We start from the raw sequence: 15,520 nt of genomic DNA, 5'->3' as shown, positions 1-15,520 counted from the left end.
ATAATACCAGCAATTGAAACAGCAGCAAAGCCTGAACCACAAGTTAGTCCTCTTAACATTACGGCATCATATATACACTTCTTTTTTTTTTTTTTTTTTCCTCCATCTTTCACTCCCTTTCACACTCTGACATGAGGTAAAGTATGGCGCCCAAGTGCAATGCTCAATTGTGCTACATGTACAAAAAGAAAAGAAAAAAAAAACAAAACAAAAAAGAGTACAAGAAAACGTAGTCCACTCTGAATAACACTGGACTACCTCGACTTCAGCACTCCCACACACACACCTCCCTCCTCGATTCAAAAACAAAAGGAAAAAAAAAAAAAAAACATACACGTTTGTTGGATATTGATGCCAGTTGTGGCTGACATGGTTATTTGTGATGCTTATTTTTATCAGTCACAGACAAAAACAGAGTGGGCATGGCACCGTATGAGTGATTTCACATTCTTTTTTCTTAGATAATTAGTGTGTCGAGCCAGAGGAAAAGTCTAAATGGCTCTGCGCGTGTGTGTGTGTGTGTGTGTGTGTGCGCACTACAGACTGAGGTGTTGGAAGGTGTGTGACTGAGATACTACAAATCTTAAGTCTGACAATATCTCTAACGGGGAAATGAAAGAGCACAGCCCAGATTTAAGGGTCTACACGGGGAGACTGGAGGGTCAGACGCCTGCTGGAGGAAGGACAGACTGCACTCTTGTTTAGTGACAGATTGAACAAAGATGTACTTTCATGGTGTGACGGCATTCACATTTCACAAAGTCACACTTCAGTATTCACGTGGTCACCTCTGGGACCCAAACCATGAGAGGTATGACACCCAGAGAGCGGTCTGAGAGGGGTGCAGCTGTTGGTGGAGAAGAATAAAGATCAGTCTGAGAACAGTCTCTAAGGTTCTCGTCATGTCTGTTGACAGTGTTGCAGTCCCAGTCATTTTCACTACAGGCCTTTGAAATATGTCTTCATGCTATCCATGAGCACCACCACTGCTGAAATATCAACAAAGGAAGTTTTCATGTAGCAGATAACTTATTTAATCTAATGTTCCGGGGCTTGATGAGATGACACAACAATGCCGGCTGCAAACAACCTGAATGCACCAGCTAGGCCAGATCAAGCCTTCCTGGGGTCTCAGGACAAAAATGGAACTCTGGGCCCCTACTCACCTCTGATTCTTCTGAGGTCTTACAACTGGATTTGACCTCTACCAGTAATAATGCAGGTGTTTTGTTAAGGTGCATCAGAAACACTCACTGTAACTACTGTTTAGGACTCCGGGATCTATTCTGGGAGCTCAGTTGCTGATGGGTCAGTTCTGGGGTCCCAGAGAGGCTGGATGGATTTCATGGGTTACTTGAGTATATTATCATTTCTATGCTATACGGGAAGGTAGGCTTTGACTGGAAACACATTTACTCATCAATTAATGTATTATTTTTTTTATATAAAAACTAAATGAACGGCTTTCTAGCTGCATTTCAATCCAGTCTCTGCTGACACTGACCTCCCAGAGAAGGCACTGACTTTTGTTTGTTTCTATTCAAGGCATGGGACACAAATTACTGTGAGGGCCTGGAGCTCAGTGAAACATATCTGTGACGTGGACTGTATAGTTATCACAGTAAAAACACTACCATTGCTGTTGTTATCAGTGAGTTACTGAACTGAATTGGTCTTTTCCAGGTGTGAACACTGAATGCACCGTCCTTGAGGTAGAAACACCTGTAGCTGGGATTACATGACTGAATTCAATTTCAGATAGCTGTACTCACAGTTTAGAAAGCACAAGGGCTTATTAAGTGAAGTATTTTCCCCTAAAGTTACTGTCGGAAATCCAAAGTCTAAGAGTGCAATCTGATTCCCTCATCAAGCATTTACCCCTCTGATCAATCCATGCTGTTTTTACCATAGGCTGTAAATAAAGATGGACGACACATCCCCGCTTCCTCCTATTGTAGAAATATCTCGGATACAGGCGCTGCCATCTTGCTCTGAGAGATGCCATCTGGAGCCGGAGTCTGTGCAGTCTTATTCAGGGGATGCAGCGGCGGTACTGAGGTTCCACTCATTGCGGGCAATCAACACTTGAACGCATATCAGTGTGATGAGAACTGCCTAAAACCAGAAAACATCTTTGGGAAAATGTATTTGACGTGTTCACTGATTATTCAGTTTGGCCCACGCCAAATCTACTAACATGGAGGGGGCAGGTATTTTAACCTCTACTGCTGCCAGCCACCAGGGGGCGCTTGAGATGCTTTGACTGAACTGAGCTGTCATGTCGTCCATCTTTATACACAGTTGATGGATTTTACCCAGAATTTAAGAACAGATTCTCAACTGATGAAAATAATAGCTAATGAATGAGGGGAAAAAAAAAACAGTTAGGCTTATGTGCAGAGAATACAACCCTGCCCCCCCTTCCCACAAAATATTATCAAGTGTCAACCTCAAGTACGGGAGGGGGGAAAAGATGACAACGCAGCTCTCCTCTACAGCTTGATGGCTGACGAACGGGACAACCAAATCAAACAGATTTCAAAAAAAAAAAAAAAAAAAAAAAAAAAAAGGTCAAATAAAGAGGTATTATAGTTACAGTGCAAAAAAGATGAGAAATTCAAGCTTAATACAAAAAACATAGCACCAAACAAAAAAGAAAACAAAAAAAAAGAAAAGAAAAATGCATGCAATTAACTGAGGTATTCAAGTGAAAAAGGGCTTACTGATGAGAAAAAAAAAAAAAAAAAAGACATTTCGCAAGAAGCAAAATTTGTCAGAACAGAAAGAAAGAAAGAAAAATAGGCTGGTATCCTTATCCCGAGGAATCGACTTCAACCTCATAGTGTCACATCTGTTATAGCTTTGGTAGGTAAGGGATGTGAGGAACACTAGTGTGTTGAAATGAATTGGCCTTTTTCACAAAGACTGTATTTGAAAAGATTCGCTGTGTCTCACGCGAGTATCCAATTCGTAGAAAAGTCTGCAGCATACTGAATGTGTGATATGTCTTTCTCTTCTTTTATCAAAATCGGATGATACGCTCCACGGAAAGACATTTAGTGCGCAAGAATGACTCATTAAATTCCATCCATTCTTGGTATCAAAACACGTTAAACCAAATCGTCAAGATAATGCCATAAACATCTAATCTCGCGTTCACACACTCTAAATATATCCATAGATTTAGAACATTTATAGAAGCCATCCAGTTGTCATGGTTTATACATAAGCTACAAGAACATGCGACCTCAAGTGCGGTTAAAAACTAGTTTAAATTACAGTAACTGGGAATGTTGAAATTCCTATCCGTTTTGCAGGATATGAGGGTGAGCCTTAGCATCTAAGGCCAAGAATATCATTCATGTATTTTATCATTTTTATATATATTTATATTTTTTGCTACGTATATGATTTTGGTGTCAATGTGACCACACAATTCTCAAAGTAACAGACCCTAATGGAATAAGTGCAAAAATGATTAAGAATACCATTTCAAGACAGATTTCAGACAGAAGTGCCACCAGGTGTTTGCTCCAGTGGTATCTGTTAGCCATGTCTGCCGTTAGCGTTTTAAAAACCGCTTTAAAACTGACTGGCACTAGTGCACAGGCTGAGGAGTTTAGCGTTTTTTTTTTTTTTTTCTTCCTACTACATACTTTGATTTACACCTTTGATTGAACTATGTACAGTCTAATACTACACAATAAGCATAAGCCTCATCTCACTGACATGGAGGTTAACAAAAAAAAAAAAAAAAAATCAAAAACAGTGAGGAATAGACATTGCGACCTGACCTTTTTTTTTTTTAAAACACTTTGCTAAACGTTAATAAAGCACTCATGTGATTACACAAAGCAGAGAGGGAAAGTAAAGATTGTGTTTGCGCAAAAAAAAAAAGAAGAAGAAAAAAAAAGGTACAAAATCCGTGAAATGTGAAATCTGTTATGAGATCAGTCTGCTTCTTTTGTTGCGTCTCCACACAGTGTTCCCTGGCTGCCTTGGTTGTGCCGTCGCAGGCTGAAGATATAGGGCTAGCATTGCGCTGTGTTGGGAAGCCACTGCTGCTGCTTTTTCTCCATTAGCGTCAATAGCTTAGGGGCTAATGCTGAGCTCAGTTGTTTTGGACCTGAGGTTGATTGGCTTTGAGGCTGCGCAGAGCTCGTCGCGCTGCCGCCGACTTGGCGATCCGGTAGCTGCGTCCAACTCCTTTAAACTTGCCTTTACCGACGACCTCCACCGTCACCCGGACCTTCCCGTCATATGTTCTCTCTGCAGGGCTGCACACAGAGGAAAGGTAACAGGGTTTCAGAAGGTAGAAACCCAAAATTCTGCAACAGTGGCCTCAACTACAGAGAGACCAAGGCCTTTATTTTAACAGGCTGATATTAGACACAGACGAGTAATTTTCCCACAAACAATGAAACTCAACAACTCTTACCTGCTGTCTTGACACATTTAGTACAATTCACATTTCCACACCACTAATTCGAGCAGTACAATGAAATCAGGACACAGAATTATTGACAGACCAAAAAAATTTCTATTGGAAATTGTTTCCAGCGGCTCGAGGGGGGAACACAGGTGGACATGTTCACATGTTTGTCTATGTGGTTATTAATTTGGGTTCTCGTGTGGACGGACCTCCAGGACCCTCCCAGAGAGGGGCAGGTGATGACATTTACATAACACCCCTTGATCCATCCAATGTAATATTCGCTGCAAAGGGCAAAATCACTCCCTTTCCAAGAAGGTATTTATTGTGAGAAGTCTGCATGGAACTGCTGAATTTCATTAACAGCTTAAAAATGATTGGAAAAACTAGCAAGTATGAGCAACTGGAAATTAGTGAGTATGTTTCTGTTAAAGAAGACACACACTCAGAGCTCATGTGTGGCATTATAACACAAGCCATTTCACCTCCTTGACATCTGTCTGAGGACTATTTGGCACTGACTTTTTTTTTTTTTTTTTGGAGAATTTACAGTATTTGGGTTTTGTCTAATGTGAGTGACTGATGTTGGACCAATAATGTCACATCTTGTTGTTTGTGCTGCTGTTAAAATTCTTTTTAGGGCCATGTAACAAGGCTGACAATGCCCACTAGTCGCACACATCAAAATACCATAAAAGGCAGGTGCTGGACCTGCTGGAGAGGACAGCAATAAAAGCATTAAAAAATGTCTGCACACTGACTGTGGCCCCCTTAAGTGCACTTTAATGACACCGATCCACTCGTGGCATTTCAGGCTAACGCTCTGCTTCAGACTGAGGTACATACTGAGACGCAATATTTAAATAGGTCATTCACCAGTGTCACATGATGAAACAAAGCCCACAAACAAGTTCTATTACCAAAAAAAACAACACATATATAAATATCATACACAGGAATACAGATAATACCATAATAATAAATATATAAGAAATGATAATAAATAACATGTGGTCCACAGCCATCACATCTTTAGTGTGGTTAAATCTAAATAGAGGCTCCTCTGTACAGTAGCATGCAAAAATTTGTGCAGCTCAAGTCCAAATTTCTGTTAGTGTGAAAAGTTAAGTGAATAGAAAATTATCTCTCAAAGTGACAAAGTTATAGATAAACCATCCTCTTCAATATTTTGAGTCATCAGAAGAAAACTTTCCTGCATCCTCACCACAATGTTTAGCATCAGAGGTTTGCAAAGGAACAGCTAAACAAGCCTGATGCATTTTGGAAACAAGTCCTGTGGACTGATGAAGTTAAAATACAACTTTTTGGCCGCATTGAGCAAAATTATGGTTGGAGAAAAAGCATGCAGAATTTCATGAAAACCTCTCCAACTGTCAAGCATGGGGCTGGATCAATCATGCTTTGGACTTGTGTTGCTGCCTGTGGCACAGAGAACATTTCACTGGTTGAGGGAAGAATGGATTCAGTGAAATACCAGTAAATCCTTTAATCAAGGTTCACACTGTGTAAAAAAGCTGAAGACGAAAAGAAGATAGTTTCTACAACAGGATAGTGATCTTAAACACACCTCAAAATCCACAATGGACTACCTCAAGAGGCTCAAGCTGAAGGTTTTGCCATGGCCCTCACAGTCCCCAGACTGAAAGATCAGCCAAACTCAAAACCTCAAGCTCAACCTCAAAAGAGCAGTGCATGCAAGGCGGCCCAAGGACCTCACTGACTGAACTAAAAGAAAGAAAAAAAGGCGAAAAAATCCAGCAAACAAGAACTGAAAGACTCCCGGCTGCCAACAAAAAGCCTCTGCAAGCTGTGATACTTGCTAAAGGGGGTGTTAATAAGTACTGACCATGCAGGATCCCCAAACTTTTGCTTCTGGCCTTTTTCCTTTTGTGTTATTTTCAAACTGTAATATACAAAAATGAAGTAATCTTGCTTAAAATAATATCTTTAAATTCCTGCTGTTGGGGAGCCGGGTCATCTTTTACTCGCTTAGCAATTCATCCGCATGCCACTGAACATAGAGGAATCTACAATATCCAGGCCCCGGATATTCACAAAGGAGGGAAACAGCCTCCACATCTAGAGTAAACCAAGTATACAAATCATAATGAACGGCAGTCATTTCATGTTTAGAGAAAGACCACAATAACAATCACAGTGATTTGTCCAGACAACCACACAACAGCGTCAACATCAACCAAGGAATTACAGTACCTGCTGTATTCAGTACTCACCAGTTAGAAGAGACATTGAAGAGGTTTTAAAGATACATTGGTACATTTTATATAGAGACCCTCCACTTACAGGATGTTCCAATAACCCTCCTCATGCTGTGATTAAAAGGCTGTCTTTGCATCACACTGGTGAGAGCAGACCCTAGATTTGGTCATATTGAAGGTGTGATGGAAGTGGACCAGATGTTATTCTCCTGTACTGTGAGGACCTTATCTATACTCCTGTGTATGACATGTATGTGTGTTTTTTAACTTTAGATTTATTTAGCTTTATGCTTCACCAGCATCATGTGACTGACCTATGATCTGAGCGAGTGTACCATCTGCCCTGCTGTTACAACAGTCCATGCGTTTTTCCATTCGGTCGAAGTCAAATGTAGATGCTATTCGTACAGTTTTGGTTATGAAGGATACATGATTATGGCTGCAATGATAATCTTGAATATTTTGATAAATACTGAGACACGATTATTTCTTCTTGAGAGCAGAAATGGTTTGTTGAATGTCAGAAATCATCTAAAAACTGCGTCTATACACTGTTAAGTTTAACTTCAAAAGGTACATGCACGTACCAAATGTACACTAACACTGAAGTCCTTCACACCAATGGTAATTATGCCCTGGTTAAGTCTAATGTGACTAATCTGGTCTTTCTATCTGTGCATGGCTACAATGAATATTGTCCAAGTTTGGAAACTCAACATTTGCCGACTCCACATGATAAATGACAGGGGCAGCCATCAAATACAGTTTTGTGTAAATGCTGATTTCCTACCTGAACTTGGCAGTTTCTGGTTCCATCTCGAGCAGCTCCCTCACAGGAGAGCGTGGCACATTGGCAGAGAATTTCTCTGTAGGTGGTGAGGCGACGGAGGGTTAACCAGAGCAGCAAGTCAACACAACTGGCAAAAATGCTGAATGTTTGCGATCACTCATGTTCCCTGCATTCACTGCTCAACAATCATAGCTGGAATGAAATGTATAGAGAAATAAACAAATGTGCTTTCCCTCTTCCTCACCTATTAGTGGCCTCATCATTGGATAATACACTTGCCACACCGTCTCCAATGACATCCTGCTGTCCATGTAAATTGCTCCGGCTAGCGACTCAAAGATATCTCCCATAGCCTTTGGGACCTCGATGTCCTCCTCCTTCTCCTCGTCTTCTTCAGAGCGTCGCAGCTGGTAACAAAAGCACACAAAGTTGTTAGCTGATGCGATCATAACACACACGTAGGGCTGGGTAACACGGGTGAAACAAAAGAAGGAAAAAAACAAACAAAAAAAACCAAGATTTTTTGAATCAGGACTATCATTTTCAGTATAATAATCAGGTTCTGGCTAAATACAGTAGCCAAAATCATTAAAGCAAGCTGGCAATAATGAGACTGTGGTAAATTATGTATATCTGGGCATATTGTTGCATATGCAAGTGAAAATGTGTAGTTAGTGTTGTCTATGTGAAAAATAAATTGGGTGCACTGGTGAGTTCTGCCACCTGGAAGCAACATTTCCACCTGCTTTGTTCACCATTGTTGTTTAACACAACCAATGATAATTATCTACAATGATGGGAAAATACACAGCTTTTAGTCAAATAATATCACATTTTCTAAAGCACCCAAGCTCTACAGAAACAGAGGGAAAACCCTGGTTTTGGGCCACAGGTGTCAAAACAAGAGTCATCAATGTAACTATGGTTCTACAAATTCTGAATAAGCATCAGATTCCTATCGAGGCATTAACACGGCTGAAAGGCATATGATATAAACAGTCTGCTTTTGAATGATTTTTTTAATATATGAAGGGGGAGCGTTTCAAGTAAAAACAAGTTGTTCTGCAAACCTTTTTTTAAGAGTGTCAAACATGAGCCTGTAGACGTTCTCAACTGCAAACATCCACCAATGACCGTTAATGTACTGACATGACAGATAACAGTTAAAGCATGCTACATTAACAGCTTCATCGTGTTATTGTTCCTCTTATTTGATGAATAGTGAGCAGTGGAGTGGTACCGTATTACTGCGCCACATTTCTTCATTTCTTTCAGCTGTTTCCTCAGTATGCTTGTGTATGTGCCTGCTGTCCCAAGGCATAGAAGTACCTCTCAAGCAGAATGAGAGGAGATCTGGTGCCAAGATAGCCATTTCCAGGCAAATTAAATCCAACTGCATTTTCTCCTCAGTACTGAAATCATTGGAATATGAAACAGATTCATAGAAGCTGACAGCCTTGTTATTCAGGCAGATCTTTCTGAATGCTGACTATTATTTTAGTGGAAAAAAACTACAGCAGCAAAGATCAGGTTTCTCGCGACAGGACCTTTGTTGTTTCAGTTCTGATACTAGTTGTGTTCTTGGTCGAAACGGGGCTCACCTCGGAGTCCATGCCTTGCATCTCGTTCTTCTCCAACTGAAACTGCACAAAGTCGTCGATGACGTGGAAAAGCTCCGGCGAGATGGCCTTGAAGTACTTGTGGTAGTCGTACTTGACGGCCAGAGAGGCAAAGATGGTGTTGTTGACGAGTGCTGAGCGCAAGTCGGTCAGCACACCGGGAGAGTGCTGCCGGGGGTCTTCATAAAGGTGCTTTGTTATGAGGTAGTCTAGAATTGCATCACCAAGGAACTCCAACCGCTGGTAACAATCTGAAGAGGAAGGGAAATAAACAACAGTTTGAAATGTGGGCGGATGAAATAAACCAAGCAGACTGCATCCATGAACTAACTGACACCGGCTCAAATGACCCCAACAGCTGAGATACAAGTGACACGACGCATCACATAGGCGTGGTGGACTTGTTGGCTACACAAATACACTTAATAGCATGCGGTTGCGCACCAGCTTAACTGTGTTCATATCGAGATTTGCTAAGTGATAATACAGCTGGTTGTGCAGGGTCTGGAAGTGTAGGTTATATTAACTGGTAATAAATTAAATAACCGGATAGTATTAACTCAAGGTATCATGGATACACATTGATTTGATGGATTTATTTTAATGTGAAATGTAAAAATAACCCCTAGTGTAAAGGAGTTGCTGTAGAACATCTGCTGTGCCGTCTGACCTGGCTGATATTAAACTTCACTGCCAACCCTTCATAAATGTAGGTATGACCTTATCTATCTTTGCATACTGTGCATGGAGAAATGTGTGTTTCAGAATAGCTGTTTTCTTGCTATTATAACGAATATTATTGCTTCATTAATTTTAATATCACTGGTATAACTTTTTGTAGTTTAAGACACACTGTGATATTTTGTGGAGTGTACTTGACAATATCCCCATTAAGATTATTATTAAACAACTTTTTGATTAAGTGTCAGCTCAGATGTGTCGACCACATCACAAAACTACTTTCTGTTTTGTAACCAATTTTAATTTAATGTAACTCTCCATAACCAGCTACAGGTGACCAGACACATGACCCCGATTGTTGCTAATGCTGCTCTGTTGAATGTGTAAACATGTTGTGTGTATTACAGCTTCAAATGTCAAAAAACATTAAACTGGATTCTCATTTCTATGGAGACACCTGGGTATCAGAGCTGAGCAGCGTTCAAGCTGGGTTGAAAAGCTGTGATGCTGCCGGCAGGTGGTCTCACCTGTGATGGTGTTGTAATGGTAGGAAGCGTGAGTGAAGGCTTGCAGGAGGTAAGCCTTGTTCTGAAACGTGTAGTTGATCTTTCTTTCAAAGTTCTCGAAGCCAGAGATGAGGTGGTTGAGAGTCCGCTCTGCGTCCGGATGGTCCAGCATGCAGCGGGGTGGGATCTTCAGCCAGCCGTAGCACAGGTCGATAGCTGTGGTCTGACGGCTCTGCGCCGCTGTTCCTGTCAGGATGCCTCTCTCCAATGGTAACACCTGTGACCATCAAAAACAACTCTTAATACCTTTTAACATTTGCTGTTTTTGGAGCACACCTCCAAACATGTATCTGTAAGAGCCAAAGTCGTTAGACAAATGTGCTTTTCAGACTATTCCACATTTCAGGTCATACAGCTGCCAAGAAAAAATTATGTTTGATAATATTAGACAATTAGCCATTACACTGTGCAATTTTTTTATTATGTTTATTTTGCGATTATGTAACTGTTGCAGCAGCTCAGTGCAATTATTCAATTACTAAGCCATTATTCAACTGTGCAGTTACTCTGCCGTTCATACTGTGCATTTCCATTATGACCTATTTCAGTAATATTCAAATGCTATTTACACCAGTTATATAGTGTGCTGTGGCTTCTATGTTCTGCATTTATTGTTATATATTTACTATAAAGTAAACATGTTTACATATTCTTTGTTAGAATTTCTTTATGCTGTTATATTTCTGTTCCAGAGTAACTATAATGTGACCCAATTTCCCCTCAACAAATAAGGCATTTTGACTCTGATTGTGACTTTTAAACCGACCCTTGGATCTGCATTGGATTACATGTAAGCAGCAGTTTCGTCTAACTGCCTGTAGGTGTCACTATAAACACAGCAAGTCTACTGAGCCAGTCAACAGTCAGCAGAGCTGCTGGGCCAAACCTGTCAAAACAACTTATTAATGATGGTGGATAGGTGAGTACAATGTCCAACTTGTCTACAACCACTTTGCTGATATTTTACCGAACTAAACACAATCACTCTTGTTTTTGCTGACTCAGCATTCACTGTGAATGGCTCCGCAAGTTGTCAATTTACAGTCATTCAGTTTCTGTTGCCTATGCCATAAAATGTTTACTCTGTAATTCATGCGACTTAAATGTAATGAGGGGCAACTTTTTTTTAAATAGAATCCTAAACACAAAAACTAGCACAAACTTGAATGTTATTTAAGCCCATTAACATTAATTCTGAACTAGAACAAAGCTGTAGTAGAACTCAGGTTGAATAAATCTTTACTCAACACACTTTCAAATATAATCAAAATCTGTGATCATCTGTGACATTGAATGCAATGAGAATGTTGGTCTGCCACAGTAGAACTAAAGAAAAGCTCTTTCCTCTGTCAGTGTTCACGTTCATGTAAATCAAGAATTGTTGGACTGTAAAGTTTTTCAATCTTTGTCAACGATAATTTGAAGGATTATAATGGCATCATACAACTACTAATTACAGCAAGGACTTATACTACGTGACAATTTTTAACCTCCTATCACTTTTGTGTGATGACATTAGTTTCAGTACTACACAAACGCATGGTTTGTTCTGTTTCTCCAGTTGGTGGCAGTCACACACCACACTTGGCTCCAATCCTCCCATAAAATCCAAAAGAAAAAGACCAGCCAAATCAGGAGCTGTCATGCTAAAAAATGGTGTTAAATATATGGACTGTCTAAGACATGAAGTTTAAGCACACAATAGACTACAAGTACCAAGAATTAGTGATGCACCGTCGATCCACATCACATGCAAACAAGCGGCTCTGAATATGTTCATACGAATGAATTTTCATTTTAAAAACAGCACTGTCAAACTTAAACAATTTCTAACCAGACGAGTGTTTTAGCTGGTCATTTCTTTTTTCATAGCACCTGTGACATATATACATATAACACTGCACAGCCCTCCCTTTGCCAGGCCTGACCTGCACTCCTCGTGGGTTTTTTTTTTACAGATGTTAACAGATGTTTTTATACATTATACATTGTTTTATAAATTGTTATATACCATTTTGTGGCCTGTGCTAAAAAACTTTCATCTTAGCACCAGTGCTATGTGAGAAAAAATGTAGTGCTGCTATACAGCAGGTGCTACCTAACACTCAGCACCCATCAACTAGCCCGGCTCTAGTATGTTGACTATGCTGAATCATGCAATATTAAGACAGAACCGCATGGAGGTCCTCGCTCACCTTGAGGCCCAGTGAGCAGAGGAACATCTGAGCGGCTCTCTCTCCACAGCTGGTCAGGTAGCAGCCCAGCAGAGCCTCCACGCAGTCAGCGATGCTCTTGTCGGCGATGCACTGCTCCGTGTGCAGGTCGTAGGAGATGGACTGCTTGCCGAGCTCCGCGCCGCAGTTCTCCTCCGACGGATTCCAAAAACCCACCACAAAGTCGTCCTCCTCTCCGGCCTTGCTGGGATCCAGATAGCACATGGCGTCCCATGAGCTGTAGTCGAACTCCTCGGCGGAAGGTCCGCTGGGCACCGGCTCTGAGGGGTAGTGGGCTGCGGTGGGATGGAGGGGCTTCTTGGGGGCCTTCCACTCGTATGGAGACTCCATGGCAGGAGAGGAGCCAGCGGTCGTGGTGAGGGAGGGAGGGAAGCCGCTGAGAGAGATCTTCTTCCCAAACGCACCAGATCCCAACAACATGTTGTCTATGAATTTGATGTGCTCCTTGTAATACTCCAGATCGTCCTCCATGTTGACCTCATCCTTTGGCTCATCTTTTAGCATCAACCCACCGTCCTCGTCCACCTCCTCACCCTCCTCGTCATCCTCATCATAGTCATTTCCAGACTGCCCGTTGGCCAGAAGCTCCTGTTTGGCCTGGATGACGGAAAAAAACAGGAGGAAAGCAGAGTTCAAGTAAAAAGGAAGTAGAAAGAAGTACTCAGCATTAAAATGAACCTTCCTGGTGCAAGAGTTCCAATATGAGTTGCTAACATGTTGTAAAAATGAGAAAAACTCAAGCCGATTACACGTTTCAACAGGCTTTTGCAGTGTGTGAGGAGACGCTGCCAAACCGAACTCATGACTCAGACAAGTCACTCTCTTTAGTTGTGGTTCAGAATGTCCTTATAGTAATAAAGCTATAATACAAAAGTTGTGACTTACTCGTTTGTAGAAACACTGACACTGCCAATCATTCATAACTTCCGAAAACATTTATCTGTGGTCTGTTCTCTCTGGCATAGTCTGAACCAAGACAACTGCAACACTCAAAAGTCTTTAAAGAGCGCTTGTATTTTATTATTCTGTATGTGTCTGTACTTGCAGCAGTGTTTCTTGCAGTCTGTTATAGTGCTCGTCAAAATAAATGATTTTTACGCATCAGGGAATACGATTAAAAGCACAAGGGCCTGAATCAGAGTTTTCCACAGTCTCTCTAAGTCGCCAATTTAGGCTGAATATTTGAGCTGTCGGGCAGCACAGTGGGGCTGCGGTGTCCAGTTGCGCTGTGGTATCTCTATCTACAGATAATCTACAGATTCTATTTAGACTCCTATAACAGCCTATATGAATATCATTTCACCTGTAAGATTCACTTTGTTCATAATCTGTGATGTGAAAATAATAGGTTTCCACGCAGTCAGCAAAATTAGTAGTTTTTCCTGGTCATAGTTCAGTTCTGAAATATCTGTATATTACACAGAATATGTATATCATTGCAAAGCGTCTCTCTCCTGATGCCGACAGCATTGTCAGCTGAAGAGTCAATCACACAGCAGTAGAGGAGCTTGTTCCAGCGTCTGGGGCTGCTCTTCATTAGCATCACTCCTCTGGTTCCATTACAGTCAGTTTTATAACTGGTCATTTTAAGACTGGATTTGGCTTGTAAGAGTTGTACAGTCTGACATGCTATTATTCTGCACTGCATTGTATACAGTGACCCGGGAAAAATGCACACATGTAGAGATATTAAAAAGATAGCCGTGATAATATTAACTGCATGACGAAATCAGTCAGCTGCTAAACTTGTATCATCCCATGGTATTGTATCATCTTATCACCCAGTACGGTAACAGAGGTTCTTGTAATTGAGACTGTTTGGTGGGCGTGAAGACTTGTGCACGTCTTGAGGGTGACAGTTACCGAGTGTGTTGGCAGTAATTCATAATATGAAACAACTGTGATGAAACCTTTTCAACTTTTACTGTTTTAGGTTGCCTCTTTAGTACATTTGTCTTCATCTTCTTGTATTTTAATGACCCTTGAACTGCTGTCTTGTCCCATGTGCTACATAAATATACCACCGTCATCATCTCAGTGTAATAGAATTTTTTTTATTTTGTTTTGCTTTTACTTCCATTGTACTATATGCAGGGGTAGAGTCTGGAGTTGAACACTATGGGCAAACGTGGTGTGCTGCCAGACAAGGTAGAAGCCTGCCCTCTAGTGGCCTGATATCATCATAACAGTAACAACATCTAAGACTGCGATACATGGATGGATGAATTAACCAAAAATACTGTATTGTGAATGACCTATCACTAAGCACAGTAACTCTCTAAATCAAAAAACTAACAAATACCTACTCTCAATTCTTATTTTAATCCCAAACCCTAATCCAGCTCTTAGAAGACATCAGGACAGAGAAAAATGTTTTTTCTCTTCAGCAATTCCAGTGCACATGCACAGAGCACAGCGATAACAGTGTATAAAGCAGTGCAGTGTAAAGTAAGAGCGCAGCAGGAAGTCCACTGACCTCCTCTGAATCCAGTTTGTCTGTGCTGCTCTTGTCCTGGTTGACCACGTAGCCAGGAGGCAGCCAGTTAACAGGGGGGTCGAAGATGGACACTACCATCCTGCTAGGGAGGCCCTTCTTCTTCCCCAGACGGTACAGGTTACAGTTGCTCACCTGGGCATGGGAGAACCACAGAGGATGAGTCGAGTAATGGACACGGCATCATCAGTAACATACTGGAACCTAGTAAAAATTAGCTTCAATGCAACAGTCAAGTGCAACTGTGTTGTGGACACTAACTGAGACTAATAAAAGGTGAGAGGGTGTGCGGTGATTCATCAGAAGACTTCAACTGATATCTTGGTTGACTGAGCTGACCAATCAGACGCTGCAATGAGTAGCAGAGTGTGCATATCTGGTTACAACAGCAGACCCCTGACTAATGACCCATCTGGATGTTTGTGGATCTGTGGAACGTTTCTAATAATGTATTAATATATAGT

General features: G+C 41.1%; 1 protein-coding gene across 1 annotated transcript in view; it reads right to left on the bottom strand.

Moving 5' to 3' along the window:
* Positions 1–3,644: 3,644 nt before the first annotated feature.
* Positions 3,645–15,520, bottom strand: part of dicer1 (dicer 1, ribonuclease type III) — a 35,822-nt gene continuing 23,946 nt past the window's right edge. Inside the window, exons 24-30 of the mRNA XM_076748313.1 lie at positions 15,039–15,191; positions 12,524–13,159; positions 10,290–10,545; positions 9,064–9,332; positions 7,707–7,869; positions 7,463–7,538; positions 3,645–4,277 (exon numbers count right to left, since the gene is read on the bottom strand). Of these exons, the coding sequence (XP_076604428.1) occupies positions 4,112–4,277; positions 7,463–7,538; positions 7,707–7,869; positions 9,064–9,332; positions 10,290–10,545; positions 12,524–13,159; positions 15,039–15,191 (1,719 nt within the window). The 3' untranslated portion in view covers positions 3,645–4,111. The remainder of the gene's footprint in view (positions 4,278–7,462; positions 7,539–7,706; positions 7,870–9,063; positions 9,333–10,289; positions 10,546–12,523; positions 13,160–15,038; positions 15,192–15,520) is intronic.

The sequence above is a fragment of the Chaetodon auriga genome, chromosome 14, assembly GCF_051107435.1.
Source record: "Chaetodon auriga isolate fChaAug3 chromosome 14, fChaAug3.hap1, whole genome shotgun sequence".
Classification (NCBI taxonomy): domain Eukaryota; kingdom Metazoa; phylum Chordata; class Actinopteri; order Chaetodontiformes; family Chaetodontidae; genus Chaetodon; species Chaetodon auriga.
Note: the sequence above shows the minus strand (reverse complement) of the source record. Positions and strands in the feature narration are given on the sequence as shown.